General features: G+C 42.2%; 1 protein-coding gene across 2 annotated transcripts in view; it reads left to right on the top strand.

Annotated features, from left to right (window-relative positions):
- Window positions 1-15,232, top strand: part of PDE6A (phosphodiesterase 6A) — a 103,578-nt gene that overhangs the window by 81,192 nt on the left and 7,154 nt on the right. For both annotated transcript variants that reach the window (XM_004384903.2, XM_004384904.2), the window contains 3 exons: window positions 528-635; window positions 11,359-11,422; window positions 11,717-11,791. In XM_004384903.2, coding sequence (XP_004384960.1) covers window positions 528-635; window positions 11,359-11,422; window positions 11,717-11,791 — 247 coding nt within the window. The remainder of the gene's footprint in view (window positions 1-527; window positions 636-11,358; window positions 11,423-11,716; window positions 11,792-15,232) is intronic.

Below are 15,232 nucleotides of genomic sequence, written 5' to 3' on the forward strand. Positions count from 1 at the left end.
ATTTAATATCTGCTATATACCATGCACAATGGTTAAAGTGATCAGCTGCTAACCAAAAGATCAGTGGTTTGAACCCACCAGTCGCTCCATGGGAGAAAAGACCTGACAATCGGTTCCTGTAAAGATTACAGCCTAGGAAAACTTATAAGGCAGTTCTACTTCGCCATAGAGGGTCACTATGAGTTGGAATCGACTTGACAGCACACACCAACATATACCACGCACAACACTTGTGCTATGTATATATTAACTCTCACTATAGCCCTATGAATTAGGCATTATTACCCACATTGTACACATGGGGAAATTGAGGTCCATAGAGTTACCAAGGTCAGACAACAGATCAGTGGCAGAGTTTGGATTAGAACCTAGGTCTTCACTCCTAGCCTTGGTTCTTTTAACCTTGCTTTGTTAATTCTGTTGTCATTTGTAATTTCTGCCTCCATCTGAAACAGCTAACATAAGAAAGCCCAGGTGTTGCCTTATTCTAAGACTTGCTCCCTTTGACAAACGGGTGTGTTTTTTAGGAAGAGGACTATGTTCCAAAAGATCGTGGATCAGTCTAAGACATACGAGACTGAACAGGAGTGGACGCAGTACCTGATGCTGGAACAGACACGGAAGGAAATTGTTATGTGAGTTGAGATATGGGTTGAACCTGGAACCGCTTAAGCCCAGGGTCATAAATTGAGATGCTGCATTGAGAGCCTGTGTCACCCTCAAGAGATCCCTGGGACACTTTCTGTTTTTGATGCCTTTAATATATAAAAAAAAAGAAGTTATGTCAGCACAGAGTTATAGAAATTATCATATATGTTTGATCTTTAATTTAGCATAAAAAATACAAAATGATACATTATTGTTTTATTTCTCTGTACAAGAAGCATAATATTTGAAGTATTTCTGTCATAAACCAGAATTTTAGTGACAAAGTGATATAACTTGAAAGTTTTTGATGAAACATAGAGCATTATATCAATTATGGTTTGAGTTATATGTGTCACTCAAAATATATAGGCCTTGTTTTTTTAATGTTCCCTTACATATGGCAATGTCCTGCAATATGGCTGTGCTGTTCACAAATTAGTTACATACATAGTTTATACAAAATGTGTTTTTATTTGCTGGCATGGGGGCTGGTAATGGGACTCAAATTTTAAGTTGTCTGATAAGTAGCTTCCTTCAGTTCTCCCAATGTGCTTCCACGACCCACCTCAATTGATGATGAGGTGAAAAGTGTAAACTTGAGACCTTCTGTGACTATAAGGCCCAAGCCAAATGGTTCCCCTTTTTACTCTGGGATAAGTCCTGGGCATTGATGGTGATGGTCAGGGGGACCTCAAGGGGAGACAAGGCCTGACCAGTTCCCAAGGGAACACCAGGCAGTTTGTTTTACCCCCAGATGCTTCTGTGGAGATGAGGCCTGATTAAGTCACAGATGTTACAAGGGGTGGCTGCTGGGATGGGCTTGGGAAAGAGCAGAGGAAGGGGGGCAATTGGCAAGTCACCCCTCCCTCAGCCCTACAGCTGTCCAATCAGGCCTCAACAGCCTCCACAAAGATCCCCTGATCCTGGATAACAGTGTGTACCTGCTCCTACTGAACAAGGGAGCACACTCAGGTTGTAGCTGCTCCCAGAAAGACCAGGAGCTGCTCCACTGAACACTTTAAAATGGTGCAGCAGAAGACTTGAATAATGGAAAGAACTCCTGTTCTTGGATAATCTGCTGCTGTCAAGTTGATTCCAACTCATAGTGACCCTATAGGACAGAGTAGAACTGCCCCACAGGGTTTCCAAGGAGCAGCTGGTGGATTCAAACTGCCAAACTTTTGGTTAGCAGCCAAGCTCTTTTAGGAAGTTGTCTATTCTCCCTAATTAATTAATTTATTTAAGATGATTCCAAGTAAAATATCTACTTTATTTTTTGGGGAATTAGGAGGCTCATCCCCAAATTCTCATGAGAAATAAGTGTGCAAGAATACCCCAAAAAAACTCTGAAATAGAAGAGAAATAATAGGCAAGCAGCAGCACTAAAGGCAGCTCAGTCCTGAGCATGAGTAAGCAGTCAGTCAACGGGACAGACTAGTTGTACTACACATATGCTAAATACAGATTTTATACCAGTGGAGAAAGACGGGCTATTCATAAACGGTGTTTGAACAATGGGGTAGCCATAAAGTTAGATCCCTATTTCACTCCTACCCAAATAAACTCCAGATCTATCGAGAATTAAAAAAAAAAAAAGAAAACAATGAGAGAGAGAGAGGCATGAGAGAATTAAAAAAAGTAATCTCAGAGTATCGGGCAGGGTGAGGGGGAGAAAGGCAATCTGCTCCGCCACCGTGGGAGGGCAAATATTGCTTTTAAGAAGGGCCGTTGGGCAATACCGATCAAAATGGTAAATGCCTGTTCTCTTTGACCTAGCAGTCCCACATCCAGGACTTACCCTCTAGCTCTTCTCCCTCAAATGCTCCAAGGAATGTGTACAAAGTTTTTCACTGCAGCGTTATTCATAATTGCAAAAAAAGATTGAAAACAACTTAAATACCCATCAGTGGGGAACTGGGTTAAATAAACTACTGTGCTTTCATACAATGGAATGTCATATAGCCTTTAAAAGGGAATTAATTTCTTTTTAAGAAATTTCCAATTTCTTCGGAAGAATTTCCAAAATACAAAAAATATAAAGATAAAAAACAACAACAATAACAGCAAACAAGTCAGGACCTTAATCGTTGTAAAAGCCAAGGTCATCTTAAGCGGAGTCTTCAGACTGAGGCACACCTATACCAACGCTCCCCACCCCACAGCCTTCCCAGGCGTATACAGGCGTGGATAGCCTCAAGGGAATCATTGTTCACGCCTTCAAGCTCCCTAAATTCTCTTTCTCAATATTAATCTTCCTGAGAAAGCACAGTGTGGGGGGGGGGGCATTGTCAGTTTCCTCATTCCTTCCTCACTTCGCAAAATAAGGTGAATTCTGCCCCTTCCTGAATCTTGTCCTAGCTGCAAAACCTCTGTGGCGCCAAACAGGGAACTATTTGAAATACTGGTGTCTTTTAACCAAAAGGCTTCAGGCCTTCCCTGTCTCATATATATATTTTGCTAAAAGCAAAGCAAGGCATGGGAAATGGAGGATTTGGTCCTGGGTTGTGGAGTGAGGCAGAAGGAGCGAAGGCAGTTTTTATTTAACAGTCTTGCTTTCTTCAGAGAATATATGACTCCCGAGGGACAGCCCTGTGATATCAAAGCAAAGACCCATCAGTAATTAGGTTCTGAAAGTGGCAGCACCCAATTTCATCCATGCCTCTACCTACCTACCTATGTACCCACCCATTCATCCATCCAATCTATCCATTCATTTAGTTACCCATCCAGCCAGCCATCTACCCACCCACCCATCCACCCATCCACCCATCCATCTCCCCACCCACCCATCCACCCATCCATCCATCCATCCATCCACCCACCCACCCATCCACCCATCCACGCATCGATCCATCAACCTAGCCATCCATCCATCCATCTACTTACCTACCTGGTTATCTATTTACCTATCTTAGAATTAGAAATAAAAAATAAGGTGGCTGTCATCCCTATGACAGTGCTATGTTTATTGAATTGAAAAATAAAGTCAGATTCTTGGTGACAGAAATGAAGTCTGATTTGGCTGCTTTAGTTAACAGTGAAAGACTGGCATTTGCAATTACGTTACATGCAAATATTTCCATAAATTAAATAAGTTTAATCTGAAGCTTCAAGGTTTTGATGAAAACATAGTTAAAACTTGTTATGAGATAAAAAACCTTTTATCAAAAAAGTAACACTGGAAAAATATATTAACATTAATAATGTTTTAATTTACCTACTCCGTTCTGAGGATATTGGGTTAACCAAAGTGCCCCTATAAGAAAGTATAACAGATATAATTAATAACTAGTCATAAGAAGTCTTAGTCAAATTGTTATGGCATTCTTCCCAGAAATTGAGAAAGTGAATGATTATGATGTTTGCTTTCAACAAAATTGAAGGAGAATCTAATTGAATTGTCAGCTGCTAGATCATTCAGAATAATGATCACAGTATAATTTTTAAGATTTAACTCAGAAGAATTTTAAAAATTGAATAATATTGCTATAACAAAACTGTGTCCATTCCCATGGTGTCCAAGTGCTTATGGGTATAAAATGAAAACTGGGCATAACATAGATGCTAAATCCTATCTCAGTCTAGCAATAAGAAATAGTCATTCATTAACTAGTTTTAAAAAATAGCCCCAATCCACCTTGTTAAGAGATGAACTTCAAAAAAACAATTTACTTTGAGTGTTTAAAAATTATTTCCAAAACTACTCAGTAAGTTTTGTTGTTTTGGTTAATTGTGTAATGATAATAATAACTCAATCCAAAAGAAAAAAAATTTAACACTTGGAAGCTCATGGTCATGGAAAAAATTTTAATTATATAATTTCAATTAATGTACATATTTGCCTACTTTACCTCTGTGCCTCGGTTTCCTTATCTGCTCAATGAGGAAAACCACAGTTTGTCATACTGTGGTGGCTTGTGTGTTGCTGTGATACTGGAAGGTATGCCATGGGTATTTCAAATACCAGCAGGGTCACCCATAGTGGACAGGTTTCAGCAGAGCTTCCAGACTAAGACAGACTAGGAAGAAAGGTCTGGCAATCTACTTCTATAGATTAGCCAATGAAAACCTATGAATCACAAGAGAACATTGTCCAACTCACTTGGTTTGGACACATTGTCAGGGAGGATCAACTGCTGGGGGAGGACATCACATTTGATGAAGTAGAGGGCTAGCAAGGGTGAGTGAGGAAAACCCTTGGTGAGATGGATTGGCACAACAGCCTCAACAATGGACTCGAACGTGCCAGCAATTGTGAGGATGATGCAGGACTGTGCAGTGTTTCATTCCGTTGTACATAAGGATGCTATGAGTTGAAGTCGACTCAAAAGCAGCTATCTATCTATCTGTCTGTCTATCTATCTACCTACCTATCTATCTATCATCTGCCTACCTACCTACCTACCTTATGGACTGTCATGGAGGCTGAGCTGGGGTATGTAGAGCTCTGCACAGTGCTGCTCATAGTGGGTAGTGGTATTAGGCACTTCCTCCCATGTGCCTTGATTCTCTTGGCTTATTTATATCTGTGAGCTTCCTCTGGTCTGAGGTCCACACCTCACCCCTTGACACATCCTAAGCCAACTGACCCTCACTAGACTCTTACACAGCTATTTCATGTTACTTTAGGACCGTCTTAGTCATCTACTGCTGCTATAACAGAAATACCACAAGTGGATGGCTTTAACAAAGAGAAATTTATTTTCTCAGAGTCTAGTAGGCTAACAAAAAAAACCCGTTGCTGTCGAGTCGATTCTGACTCATAGCGACCCTATAGGACAGAGTAGAACTGCCCCAGAGAGTTTCCAAAGAGCACCTGGGGGATTCAAACTGCTGACCTTTTGGTTAGCAGCTGTAGCTCTTAACCACTACACCACCAGGGTTTCCATCTAGTAGGCTAGAAATCCAAATTCAGGGCGTCAGCTCCAGGGGAAGGTTTTCTTTCTCTGCTGGCACCGGGGGAAAGTCCTTCTCATCAATCTTCCCCTGGACTAAGAGCTTCTCCGCGCAGGAACCCCGGGTCCAAAGGACGTGCTCTGCTCCCGGCACTGCTTTCTTGGTGGTATGAGGTCCCCAACTTTCTGCTTGCTTCCCTTCCTTTTATCTCTTGTAAGATAAAAGGTGGTGCAGGCCACACCCCAGGGAAGCTCCCTTTACAATGGATCAGGGATGTGACCTGAGCAAGGGTGTTACATCTGACCCTAATCCTCTTTAACCACAGGCAGAGATTATGATTTATAACACATAGGAAAATCACAAAATGGAGGACAACCACACAAATACTGGGAATCATGGCCTAACCAAGTTGATGCATATTTTAGGGGGGACACGATTCAATCCATGACAAGGACCAAAATGTTAAAATAACTCTAGAGTGAAGGTATGACTTCCTATTCCTCATCAAACCCCTTATGTCTCCACTTATTCTCGATTACACTCTTGACAGTCCAACTAAACGAAGATTTGGAAGCGCTTAGAGATTCTCCAGTGCTGGGGTTGTGAGGCCTATCACCCATGAGTTAACAACAGTTACTACATTTTTTAATGGTTGAAGGAAAAAAAAGTAATATTTTATGACATGTGAAAATTATATGAAATTCAAATTTCGTTGTCCGTAAGTGAGATTTATTCCTTAATGGTCGACCACATTATGACTTTTACAGCCCCTAAGCACTTTTACCTCCCTGGATCTTTCCTCCATAAAAAGTATTAAAATTATATTTTATGACTGTGTTCTAGGAGCCCCGGTGGTGCAGTGGTTAAGCACTCATCTCCTAACCAAAAGGTCCCCGGTTAGAACCCACCAGCCGCTCTGCGGTAGAATAATGTGGCAGTCTGCTTCCATAAAGATTTATAGCCTTGGAAACCCTCTGAGGCAGTTCTGCTCTGTCCTATAGGGTCACTATGAGTCAAAATTGACTTGATGGCAGTGGGTTTGGTTTTTTTGGGTATGACTGTGTAGGCTGAATTCATTATTATGCATTCATTATTATTATATTATTTTTTCGTAAATGTAAAAGAAATTAAAATTAGAACATTTTCATGGGCCCCTAAAAACATCATGGCCCTGCATACTCTGCCTCATGGATAAGTGGACCCTGCCTTTCTGTATCACCTATGGCTGCTTTTGCATCCCAACAGCAGAGCTGAGTGGTTTCCACAGAGACTACATGGTCCACAAAGCTTAAAATATTTACTATCTGGCCCTTTGCTGAAAAAATTTGCGAAATCCTGGTGTAGCGTTTTACAAATGAGGAAAGTGAGGCCCTGTGTGACTTACCTAGTGTCACACAGGCATTAGTGGAACATCAAGGACAGAAACTCAAGTCACCCCATCCACCTCTCTCCTGCTCACCCATAGCCTTCTTAGGCTCCTCTAAGGTCTTCCCAAAAGGGTCCCTGCCCCCCCACCTCCCCTGCCCAGGGCAGGTGTAATTCTATGGAGGATCTGAATGAGTGTCTTGAAAGGGCTGGGTAATGGGATGGCTGGAATGCTTCCAGCGCTCAGCCAGGGGTCTGGAAGAAGTGTCACTGAGCTTCACAGCTGTGTTGAGGAAGAGACATTTGTTTTGGAGATGGGTCAGCCAAGCTCTACACACCTGGACGACCCTAAAGCGTTAATGTGGTGAAAGTGATGATGATAAAGGTGAAGACAACGGGTGCACTTTGCAAACTCATCTTATCTGATCATCACAATAACCCTTAGGATCGATATAGTATGTTGAACCATATGAAATCGCCAACTTTTGACCGTTTTTGACTCACAAAATCAGAATTTCGTATGATGCAACTTCATATGATTATCTCTTTTTTACAAATGAACGGATCAAAACTCAAAAGACATTGAGTCACATCCCCTCAACACAGCAAGTAAGAAGAGTGAGGACCTAGTTTAGCTCTGTCTGATTCCAAAGACTTGCATGGAATTTTCTACTGTACCCCCATTAAGCTCAATTCCCTCCTCTCTCTCTCTTTTTTTAAAAAACATTTTATTTTGTCGTTGTTGTTGTTGAGAATATACACAGCAGAACATACACCAATTCAACAATTTCTACATGTACATTTCAGGGATATTGATTACATTCTTCAAGTTGTGCAACCATTCTCACCCTCCTTTTCCAAATTGTTCCTCCTCCATTAACATAAACTCACTGCCCCCTAAATTTCCTATCTAATCTTTCCAGTTGCTGTTGTCAATTTGATCCCACAGAGATAATTCTTTAAAAGAGCACAATGCTCAAGGCAGACATTCTTTACTGATTAAGCTAAACCATTCTTTTGTTTAAAAAAGACTTTAGGGGATATTTTTGGTTTAAGGTCAATCCCCTCCTCTTGATGACTCTCACCTACCCAGAGGATAAGTTTCAAATTTCTTAGCATACAAGGTCTTCATGGCTTAACCTTGCTCTTCTGCATTATAACCACCTTGTCCTTTACCCTCTTCCATTTTGACATCTCTCGCCTCCTCACTTTGAATGTCTAATCTATCATCAAGTCCTATTGAGTTTACTTCTTAAATGCCATGTCTATCTGAACACTTCTCTTTCTCATCACCTCCATCTCTTGGCCAGATCCTGCAATGCCTTCCTAACTGGGCTTCCTGCTTCTACTCTTGTCACCTCCATACCAAAGCCATGGTGATTTGGTCAAATGCAAATCTGACCAGGTCATCCCTCTGTTCAAACTCTTCAGCGTCCTTTCCCGTTGCTCTGAGCATGAAGACCACCCTGCACCATGCATGGCTGGCCTGCTCTTCCCTGCACAGCTCTTGGAACTTCTCTTACCCTTTCACCCAGTTGCTTCCTGAGCTTCTACCCATCTTCCAGGACTTTATTTGTGCCAGGCTTCCTTCCTTGGGGCCTTTGCACTTGATGCGTTTCTCCTACTCCCTTCTTTACCAAGTGAACAGCTACACTTCCTACAGATATCAACTCAAGGGTCATTTCCTCAGAGAAGCTGTTCCGGATCTCCCAGGACAAGGTCAATGTCTCTTATGATACTATCTCATAGAATAGAACTCCTTTCCTTCAGAACTGTTATTTGCTTGCACATTTACATTCATTTGTATGATAAATCTGTGACACTCCAACAAGTCTGCAAGCTCTCTGAGAGCAGGGACCAGGTGAACCCTGCTCCTGCATAGCGCCTGGCACACATACGCACAAGTGCACATATATATAATATTGCACAGCAATGGATATATGAATGCTCCCTACCATCCACCTCCTGGACAGTTCTCAGCCCTGTGGCAATCTCATGTACTCTCCCATGTACCTCTCCCTACTATACCCTTAGCTCTTCTCCCTCTTGAAGAGCTCCTATGCAACCCTAAAGGCCCTGCTTCACTGTCACCTTTCTGGTGCTCCCTGGGCTGAGATTGCTACTCTCACCTTTTTTTTTTTTTTTCACCTTGTACTGTATTCTGCCATCCCACTTAGCATATTGTGATGATTTTTTTTTTTTGCTGTATTCCTTCATAACTATGAGCTCCCTGTGGGCCTCTTTATATCCCCAGTACCTAGAATGGCACCTTGGGCCCCAGTGTACCTAAGGGGAAAGGTGCTGAAGTGAATGTAACGTCTTGTCTTTAAGGCACAAGGCTTTGGATTGTCTCTGCCACCCAGGGCTCGCCTTTCCTCTCCCGTTCCATCCCAGGCACACACCAAGTCTATAAAACACTTAGATGTGTTTCCCCGAGGTTTGGCTGGGAATGGTTTTCATATGATTCCTCCAGCCAAGGAAAGTAAACATCCAGTGCTCTCCTGAAACCACACCTGTGGACTCAAACTGTGGGCACTGACAGGTATCAGGCATTTATTTGCTTAATGTATTTGAGCTTAAAATGTCTACAACACTTAACATTAAGCATAGGTCACGTATTTCAAAGTTAATACAAAGTATAAAGGTGTTTCCAAGAAATGTATGCATTTCTGACAGCTTGTTGACTTAAAGAATTATGTGAATTTCTGAGAATTTACCTAATTAAAGATTTTATTTCAATGTGTTAATACTTCATGAGTAACTCTTAAGACCTCCAGACCAGCTTATGTTATGCCAGATACAGGTGGTTAATTATAAAATCATCCACGCAGCAAGTCAGGCCTCCCTCTCCTTCTCTCTCCTCGGCCTCTGCCCTTGGGTCACCACTTCCGATTGACCCCACCTCCTGGCTCCTCCAGCCTACTGGGCACTGCTTCAGGTCAGGTCTGAAATTACAACACCATCTCCCCTCCTTTCCTTCCTCACTGGCTCCCTCCTGCTCTATCCCACTCATGCTGCCAACTCCCCTTCCTGCAGCGAGGCTCTGACAGGTCATGACTAGGCCCTAAACCTTCAGTAGTTCTCCCTGCTTATTGGATGCAGTCTCCACTCCCCAGCTTGGAATTTAACACCCACTCCACTTGGCCCTGGATCACCATCCCTGTTGTTCATGCCACTATGCCCAGTGTTTTTGAAATGCGTTCTCAAGTTCCACCCAGCTTGCTCCAACAATTCATTATCCCTGTCTCCTTCTTTTCTGTCTTACATTGTTTCGACCTCCGTACTAATTCCTGTCTTACCTTCCTATTATTCTGAAAGCTCTTTAAGAGTTTATCTCTGGATCCTTTTTCCCGCCCCCACTCCTTTCTGCTAGTTCCTACAGCAAGGCCATCTCAGTGACAAAGGCCACACTTCTCTCTCTACTCCATGCTTTCTCAACGGGGGTGATATTGGCCCCAGAGGGGCAAAAAATGGTTCTCATGAAGGTGAAAAATACTATTACAATGTCTGTGGCCCTTTCAAGGGATATACAGCATATCTGTGGCATTAAAATTTCAGAGGGAGGGGTTAGGGGAAAAAAGGTCTCACAGGGTTCCACAGTGGAGGACGATAATGAGAAAAAGATTGGGAAACATTGCTTTACGCTACACAGGAAAGAAGGGACTCTGAGGTGTGATGAGACCGAAATGAAATTGATGTTTCTAAAATGTCTAGAACAGTGCCCGGTACATAATTAAAACCCAACATATGGTCATAATAGTCACCAATTATTTATTGTAAACATACTATGTCCAGGCACTATGCTAAGAATTTTACATACATCATCTCATTTAATCCTCACACCCACTCTGTGAGGGAAGTACCGTTATTGTTGTTGTCAGCTGCCTCCAAGTCAGCCCCTGACTCAAGGTGACCCCATGCACAAAGCAACAAAATGCTGCCTGGTCCTGTGCCATCCCCATGATAATCCATAGGGTTTTCTTTGGCTGATTTACACGAGTTGATCACCAGGCCTTTTTTCCTAGTTTGTCTTAATCTGGAAGCTCTGCTGAAATCTGTTCAGCATCATAGCAACATGCAAGCCCCCACTGACAGACAGGTGGTGGTTGAGCAATAGGTGCGTTGGCCAGGATCTCCCACATGGAAGGTGACAGTTCCACCTCTGACCCACCAGTGCCTCCCATTATTACTGCAGACAGGGAAACTGAGGTTTGGAGAGGTTGATGGATTTGCTTAATGTCAAACCTGTGGTAATTGACCAAGGGAGGATTTAAACATCTGTCTGACTTCAAAGCCCAGTGATCAGGTGGAATGGGGAAGTGACCTCTCTCTTCACAATGGGATGAGGTCACTTGCTAGCGGGGGCAGAAAAAGGAGAAATAAATGAATTAACCAGTATGTGCAGCCTTAAATAACTCTGGACTGATGGACCGCATCCTGTGTGCCCAGGGCCATGATGATGACTGCCTGTGATCTCTCAGCCATAACCAAACCCTGGGAGGTGCAAAGCAAGGTACGGACTCCTTCTGACTGGGAGGAGGGGAACCCCAGTACTGGTGACACCAGAAAATGAGGCTTGGACTCTCTCAGCCCACCCCAGAGCCAGTCTACCTTTACTCCTTCTTCCTCTCTGCAAATACCTGGAAATCACTTTCAGATCTCTCCAATGATGACACCAAGTGGGGGTGGGGGTGGTCAAGGTAGGGTGGAGTTTATCTTTTTGCTGAGCTGACAACCCATGTGGGATGGGAGCAGGGGTAGCAGGACTGGGGCTGGAGCTTTGACTGTGGGATTCTGTTTGTTGCAGGTAGCTCTGCTGGTTGCTGCTGAATTCTGGGAACAAGGTGACTTGGAGCGCACCGTGCTGCAACAGAATCCCATTGTGAGTAAGAGAAGGGAAGTCAGCATGAAGTTAGGCATGTGTGACTTCATCCTGACGTAGAGACGTGACCTGGCCCTGACGTGCTGCAAAAGAGAGATGTGAACTGGCTCTGACCTAGAGGTGTGACCTGACCTTGACGTAGAGATGTGACGTGGCCCTGACATACAGACAGAACCCTCTGATGTAGAGTTGTGTGACCTTACCACAGAGACAATCCTTTTCTAATGCAATGGTTCTCAAATTGTGGTCTTCGGATCAGCATCAACGTCATCACACGGGAACATGTTAGAAATGCAAATTCACATGCCCCGCCTTAGACCCGCTGAGTCAGAAAGTCTGGGGGGTGGGATCCAGCAGTGTGTGCTTTAACAAGCCTGCCTAAAGTTTGAGAACTTGCCCTAACATATGTGTTCTCAGCTCACTTAGAGTAGAGGTTGACAGTTGTCGTTAGGTGCTGTTGAGTCAGTCCTGACTCATAGAGACAACAGAACCAAACACTGTCTGGTCCTGCGCCAGCCTCACAACTGTTGCTATGTTTGAGCCCATTGTTGGAGCCACTGTGTCAATCCATCTTGTTGAGGGTCTTCCTCTTTTTCACTGACCCGCTACTTTACCAAGCATTGATGTCCTTCTCCAGGGACTGGTCCCCCCGATAACATGTCCAAAGTATGTGAGATGAAGTCTCGCCATCCTCGCTTCTGAGGAGCATTCTGGCTGTACGTCTTCCACGACAGATTTGTTCATTCTTCTGGCAGTCCATGGTATATTCAATGTCCTTCACCAACATCATAATTCAAAGGCATCAATTCTTCTTTGGTCTTCCTTATTCATTGTCCAGCTTTCACATGAATATGAGGTCATTGAAAAATACCATGACTTGAGTCAGGTGCATCTTAGCCTCAAGGTGACATCTTTGCTTTTTAACACTTTAAAGAGGTCTTTTGCAGCAAATCTGCCCACTGCAATATGTCGTTTGATTTCTTGACTGCTGCTTCCATGGGTTTTGATTATGGATCCAAGTAAAATGAAATCCTTGACAACTTCAATATTTTCTACATTTATCATGATATTGCTTATTGGTCCAGTTGTGAGAATTTTTGTTTTCTTTATGTTAAGGTGTAATCCATACTGAAAGCTGTGGTCTTTGATCTTCATCAGTAAGTGCTTCAAGTCCCCTTCACTTTCAACAAGCAAGATTGTGTTATCTGCATATCGCAGGTTGTTAATGAGTCTTCTTCCAATCCTGATTCTGCGTTCTTCTTCACATAGTCCAGCCTCTTGGATCATTTGCTCAGCATACAGATTGGATAAGAATGGTGAAAGGATACAACCCTGACCCACACCTTTCCTGATTTAAACCATGCAGTATCCCCTTATTCTGTTGGGACAACTTCCTGTTAGTCTATGTACAGGTTTCTCATGAGCACAAATAAGTGTTCTAGAATCCCCATTCTTTGCAGTGTTATCCATAATTTGTTATCATCTGCACAGTTGAATGCCTTTGCATAGTCAACAAAACCCAGGTAAACATCTTTCTGGTATTTTCTGCTTTCAGCCAAGATCCATCTGACATCAGCAATGATATCCCTTGTTCCACATCCTCTTCTGAATCTGGCTTGAATTTCTGGCAGTTCCCTGTCAATGTACTGCTGCAACCATTTTTTAATTATCTTCAGCATAATTTTACTTGTGTGTGATATTAATGATATTGTTTGATAATTTCTGCATTCTGTTGGATCACCTTTCTTTGGAAGAGGCATGTATATGGATCTCTTCCAATCGGTTGGCCAGGTGGCTGTCTTCAAAATTTCTTTCTTTTCTTTTTTAATTTTATTTTGTTGTTGTTTTTGAGAATATATACAGCAAAACATACATCAATTCAACAGTTTCTACATGTACAATTTAATGACAGTAATTACATTCTCCAAGTTGTGCAACAATTCTCACCCTCCTCTTCTAAGTTGTTCCTCCTTCATTAACATAAACTGACTGCCCCTAAGGTTCCTATCTAATCTTTTGAGTTGCTGTTGTCAATTTGATGCCATATAGATAGTTTCTTAAAAGAGCGTAATACTCAAGGCAGACCTTTTTTTTTTTTTGTTACTAGTTAAGCTAAACTGTTTTTCAGTTTTAAGATGACTTCAGGGGATATTTTTGGTTTAAGGCTTAAAGGCTATCTCAGGGTAATAGTTTCAGGGGTTCATCCACCCTCCATGGTTCAAAAAAATCTTGAGTCCATAAGAATTTGAAATTCTGTTCTACATTTCCCACCTTTTTATCAGGATTCTTCTGTACAATCTTTGATCAAAATGTTCAGTAATGGTAGCCGGTCACCATCCAGTTTTTCTGGTATCATGGCAAAGGAGGCGGTAGTTCATGGAGGTAATCAGCCACACGTGCCATATCCTCCTCCAATTCCTGACTCTCCTTCTTCCTCTGTTGCTCCAGGTGAATAGAGACCAATTGTTGTGCCTTGGATGGCCGTTTGCAAGCTTTTAAGACCCCAGGCATCATGCAATGAACTAGAAGCTAGAACGGAAGCACTAAACACAATATTAAGCCAGTTAACTTGGATGTCCCATGAAACCATGACCCTAAACCTCCAAACCAAGGAACCAAATCCCATGAGGTGTTTAGTTGTACAGAAGTAGCCTCAGCAGCTACTCTTTTTTGTTGTTGTTGTAAATATATCTATCACATAGCTTTTGCCAATTCATCTTTTTTTAAATAATATTTTATTGTGTCTTACGTGAAAGTTTACACAGCAAATTAGGTTTCCATTTAACAATTTTTATACAAATTGTTCCATGACATTGGTTACAATTTTTATAATGTGTCAGCATTCTTATTATTTCCATTCTTTTATTCTGTTTACATCGATCTAGCTTCCCTTCACCTTCTTACCTTCTCTACTTTTGAGTAAATGTTGACCGTTTGTTCTCATATAGTTAATTGTTTAAGGGAGCATATTACTAATGATGATATTGTTTATTGTATAAACCAATCTATTATTTGGCTGAAAGGTTTCTGCACAAATAGCTTCAAATTCAAGTTCAAAGGTTATCTTAGGGTGGTAGTCTCAGGGGTTCCTCTAGTCTCTATTTGTTCAGTAGGGCTGTCCTTTTCTAGGAATTTGAGTTTTGTTCTACATTTTTCTGTCATTCTATCTGGGACCTTCTATTGTGTCCCTGGTCAGGACGGTCAGTGGTGGTAGCACCATCTAGTTCTTCTGGTCTCAGGTTAGAGTCTTTCAAATTTTTTGGCATAGATGAGTGAGCACTTCCAGCATTGCATCCATTTGTTGAAACATCTCAGTTGGTATTCTGTCAATTGCTTGAGCCTTGTTTTTTGCCAATTCCTTCAGTGCAGCTTGGACTTCTTCCTTTAGTACCATCAGTTTTTGATTATAAGCTACTTCCTGAAATGGCTGAACATCAACCA

This window comes from Trichechus manatus, unplaced genomic scaffold, assembly GCF_000243295.1.
Source record: "Trichechus manatus latirostris isolate Lorelei unplaced genomic scaffold, TriManLat1.0 scaffold00130, whole genome shotgun sequence".
Lineage (NCBI taxonomy): Eukaryota > Metazoa > Chordata > Mammalia > Sirenia > Trichechidae > Trichechus > Trichechus manatus.